At 37.4% G+C, this 3,978-nt stretch overlaps 1 protein-coding gene across 1 annotated transcript; it reads left to right on the top strand.

Annotated features, from left to right (window-relative positions):
* The first annotated feature begins 350 nt into the window (after positions 1-350).
* LOC126665038 (probable serine/threonine-protein kinase PBL1) lies at positions 351-3,978 on the top strand. The gene is made up of 5 exons (XM_050357712.2): positions 351-564; positions 1,227-1,897; positions 2,247-2,510; positions 2,867-2,986; positions 3,124-3,978. The coding sequence occupies exons 2-5, from the start codon at positions 1,274-1,276 to the stop codon at positions 3,760-3,762; spliced, it is 1,647 nt and encodes a 548-aa protein (XP_050213669.1). The 5' UTR covers positions 351-564; positions 1,227-1,273; the 3' UTR covers positions 3,763-3,978.

The raw sequence follows: 3,978 nt of genomic DNA, 5'->3' as shown, positions 1-3,978 counted from the left end.
AAGAAATCAAATAATACTCTTAAAAGAGTAAATAAATTATTTATCTCATATTTTACTATCAAACGGTTAATCATTAAAACTTATATCTATACATATATAAAATCCTTTTAAATGGATGAATATTTTTTAAATGAAGGGCAAAAATGTAAAAAGCCACACATGAGAAAATTATTTAAAAAAGGGGAAATTAAATCCAGGTTTTGGTAGGTTTGACCACTGCTCATTGGGCTCCATTACCATTCTCTTTTTTTAAATATTGTTATTATTATTTATTATTATATAAATAATACTAATAATTATTATTATTAATATTATTATTCCTTTCTTCTTTTCCCACCTTTTCTTTTTCTTTTTTCATTTCTCTCATTCAATACCAAAAAAAGGAAAGAAAAAAAAACTCTCCATCTTCTTCACTTCCTTAATTTCTTTTCTTTGACTTGCTAAGCCTATTTTTTGTTCCTTTTTCATCAAATCAAAACCCACAATTTGTCATTTCATTATTTTTTTGGGTGATTAATTCATCTTCTTGAGCTGCAAATTGCATGAGCCAGTTTTCTTTATCAGGTATGAATTATTGTTCTTTATTTTTCATTAGAGAATTTATTGTAATTTTGAGTTCATTCTCTGAATTTTCTGGGTGGAATTTTCAGATTCTTGTTTTGGGTTTTGATTTTAGTAATGGGTATTATTCTTTTTGGAGAATTGTAAGATGGGAATTATTTAACTAGTGGGTGGTTTGTGTTTTTTTTTTTTTTGGGGATTTTGAGTTTTGGAAAATTTGGGTGATTTTGGATCTGAATTGGTTAATTAGCTTAAAGTTAAGGGATGCTGATTTGTGGGCTGAATTTGTTATTGTAAAGGTGCATTACTTTTATAAATTTTCATACTTTAGTAGCTGAAATAGTATAGGCCATTTTGCTGGAGAAGAGTTTTGGCATCTAAGATTACAGAAAGAAATTCAATTTTACCGGAAAGTAAATTTGTAGTCCATAATTGTGTCGGGTTTGATTTTTAGCGCATAGATTACTCAATCTTGGTTGAATTTGACCTTAATAGTAATCAAAAGGTGTGCAAAAGTATCTTCATGACTAGTAAATTCAATTGAGGGGTATAATTGAGCTGTATTGTAAAGATTGGAAATTCAGTGTTCTTTTCGACGTGATGCCCCGGTATTTTACATGTTTGAACTTGCGTTAATAGGTGTGCTTCTAATTTTGTTTTGGCAGAAACTCTGAGGAGTTCTATCCGGCTTTAAAGCGTTGAATGTGAGAAGATGGGGTGTTTCACAGTCTTGAAAAGCAAGAAGAAAAAGCCTGAGCCTTCGGTTTCCTTCAAACGTGTTAGTCCTAAGGAGCAAATTCCGACCACATTACCTGAGCCTCAAATCCCAACCCGGACTTTACAGTCGGCGCCACCTAGTTTTAGGACAAGAGTGAAACCTGTTCAGCAAGAAAACAGAGCAGCTTACAATAGAACGCGTGCTTTGTCTGCTCCGGAAAGCCTTGATGCTGCAGAACAAGATGATCTTGCTGAGGTTGAATGCGATGAGCATGAAGAGTCAAAGAGTAGAGTTAGTGCAGCAAGGGACCACCCAAGCCCGCAGCCTCTTCCTCTTCCAACTGCTGTACTGAAGCCTGCAAGTAGCTTTAAATCCGCGAGTGGCAGCGGCCCGCTCTGTGTTTCCGGGCCATTACCACTGCCACCAGGTGTAACACACAGTGGAACATTAAAGACCTTCTCATATGATGAAATTATGTCAGCTTGCCGCAATTTCTCTTCAGATCGATGTGTATCAGAAGGTCTTTCTTCTATCATATACTGGGCTTCCTTTGGGGATGATACTTCAAGTTCAAAGAAGTTTGACGCCACTGTTACACGCCTTCATCCCTCTCCCCAGGTTAGTTTTGAATGACTGATTGTGTTATCTTTTTTATCTGCAACTGCAAGTAACTACCACACTTTGGGAAGATCTCCTATAAAGCTGGGAAGAGATGTTTTGGTACCTTAGCCTAGTTTAGCTTAGATACAAGAAATACTTTGTGCCTTGATTTAACTTGTTGGAGTTTCATTGCATGATAACCAAGAGATGTTGCTTTCTTCTAGTGAGGTTTGAGATTTACTCGTCCTAGTGAGTTTCGAGGTATACATGTATGAATGAGTTTGGGTGCGTGAATGGTGTTTTTAAAGTGTATTAAAACATTTCAAAGTCGGGCTATGATGTAACAATATGCATGTTTGTATTTCAGGGCTTGAAGGAATTTATAAGTGAGGTTCATACACTTGCATCCCTGCGACATCCAAACCTATGTAAACTGCTTGGTTATCATGCACACAATGCCAATGGGACAGAACAGAGGATGCTAATATATGAGAGGCTTTATCACGGTAGCTTGGACCGTCTTTTATATGGGAGATTGGATGGCCCTCCACTTGATTGGAACACCAGAATGAAAATTGCTTTATGTGCTGCACAAGGTCTTACTTTCTTGCATGAAGAGGGGCCCTTCCAGGTAATTATGAATCTGATCTGCACTCTTGGCTGCTTTATCAGCAAGTGAATAATAATAATAGTACATGAAGCAGGTTGCATCATGGTCATTAGGTTAATGTAATATTGTCCAAGGATCATAAGATGAAAAGTATTTACATTTTCTTGAGAATGGTCTTGTTTTTGTTTTAATTATTGCAATCTACATACTGTGTACCCGACGGGGGTGTTGAATGGTCGAATTATTCCTTAGATTATTTTGCAAAGCAATTTTCTTGAGATTTAAGCTTATGACACATTTAAATTTTGCATTAGTGTTTCAGAAGTTGATGGATGAGTCCTTGTATGATTATTGATACCATTTCCTTGATTTTACAGGCAATGTACAATGAATTCTCTACTGGAAACATACAGATCGACAAAGATTTTAGTGCGAAGCTTTCAGGATACGGTTGTGTCGGTCATATTCCTGAGACAGATATCCCGAACAGTTCTGGGGTAAGTTAGTCTCCACATAAATGAAACTCATTTCCTTTTATCTCTGTGCTTCAATAATGCTATTCACATGTACTTAAAATTTATCCTTTTCGGTCTATGAGGGCTTATTAAATTTGTAATTAAATTACAAAATGCAGGCTCTTGCGAATCTGTCAGTGGAGACGCTCGAGAGAGGACTATTGACCCCAAAGAGCAATGTATGGAGTTTTGGAATTGTTCTGCTTGAACTACTGACTGGCAGGAAGAATCTCGATAATCGCCATCCCAAGGAAGAGAGGAATTTAGTTAGGTGGACCCGGCCTTATTTAGCTGATGAGTGCAGACTGTCACTCATTATGGATCCTCAGCTAAAAGGGCGATTCCCACCAAATGCAGCACGGACAATAGCGGAAATTGCCGTTTGCTGCCTTCAGAACAACCCATTGGAAAGACCTACTATGAGAGGTGTTGTAGAAAAACTTAAAGTTATACAAGACATGAAATATTCTACTCGATTTCCGTTGCAAGAGCCGGCTGCAGTTGCTGGCAAACACATGTCTAGATCACCAAGCCTTAACGGGATCATCACTCCAGCACCCAGGTTGAGTTTCTCACCTTCCCCACCATCAAGAACCCGACCATCAGTTTCTCCGACAAGGCCACCTGCATTGCCCTTATCGCTCCCTCCACGTGCGTGCTCCTCAAACTTCTCGAACTTCTCGTTGGACGAATTGGAACGACAGGAAAGCCGGAAATCATCGTCAGCTGTTCGGAGGGCTAGTGTTGAAGGGTTTTGATTGTTGATATGTATTTTTTTCATTTTTTTTTTCTTTTCTGGATTTTTTTTTTCGATTTGCTGATTCAATAGAATATATAGAAAGATAAAAATGTGGTTCTTCCACCTTGCAATCCCTCAAGATGAAAAGAGAGGATGTTATTTTGTAGATATAGAGTGCAAACCATCTGTAATCCACAATGCCATTTATTTATATGATAGTGTTCTTAATCCTCTA

The sequence above is a fragment of the Mercurialis annua genome, linkage group LG1-X, assembly GCF_937616625.2.
Source record: "Mercurialis annua linkage group LG1-X, ddMerAnnu1.2, whole genome shotgun sequence".
In the NCBI taxonomy this organism is placed as follows: domain Eukaryota; kingdom Viridiplantae; phylum Streptophyta; class Magnoliopsida; order Malpighiales; family Euphorbiaceae; genus Mercurialis; species Mercurialis annua.
The sequence above is the reverse complement of the archived record's forward strand: the minus strand, read 5'-3'. Positions and strand labels throughout refer to the sequence as shown.

Coding starts and splice junctions, on each gene's coding strand:
- LOC126665038 (XM_050357712.2), top strand. CDS start 1,274: ATGGGGTGTTTCACAGTCTTGAAAAGCAAGAAGAAAAAGCCTGAGCCT. Junction 2,511..2,866: donor ATGAAGAGGGGCCCTTCCAG/GTAATTATGAAT, acceptor TTGATTTTACAG/GCAATGTACAATGAATTCTC. Junction 2,987..3,123: donor ATATCCCGAACAGTTCTGGG/GTAAGTTAGTCT, acceptor TACAAAATGCAG/GCTCTTGCGAATCTGTCAGT.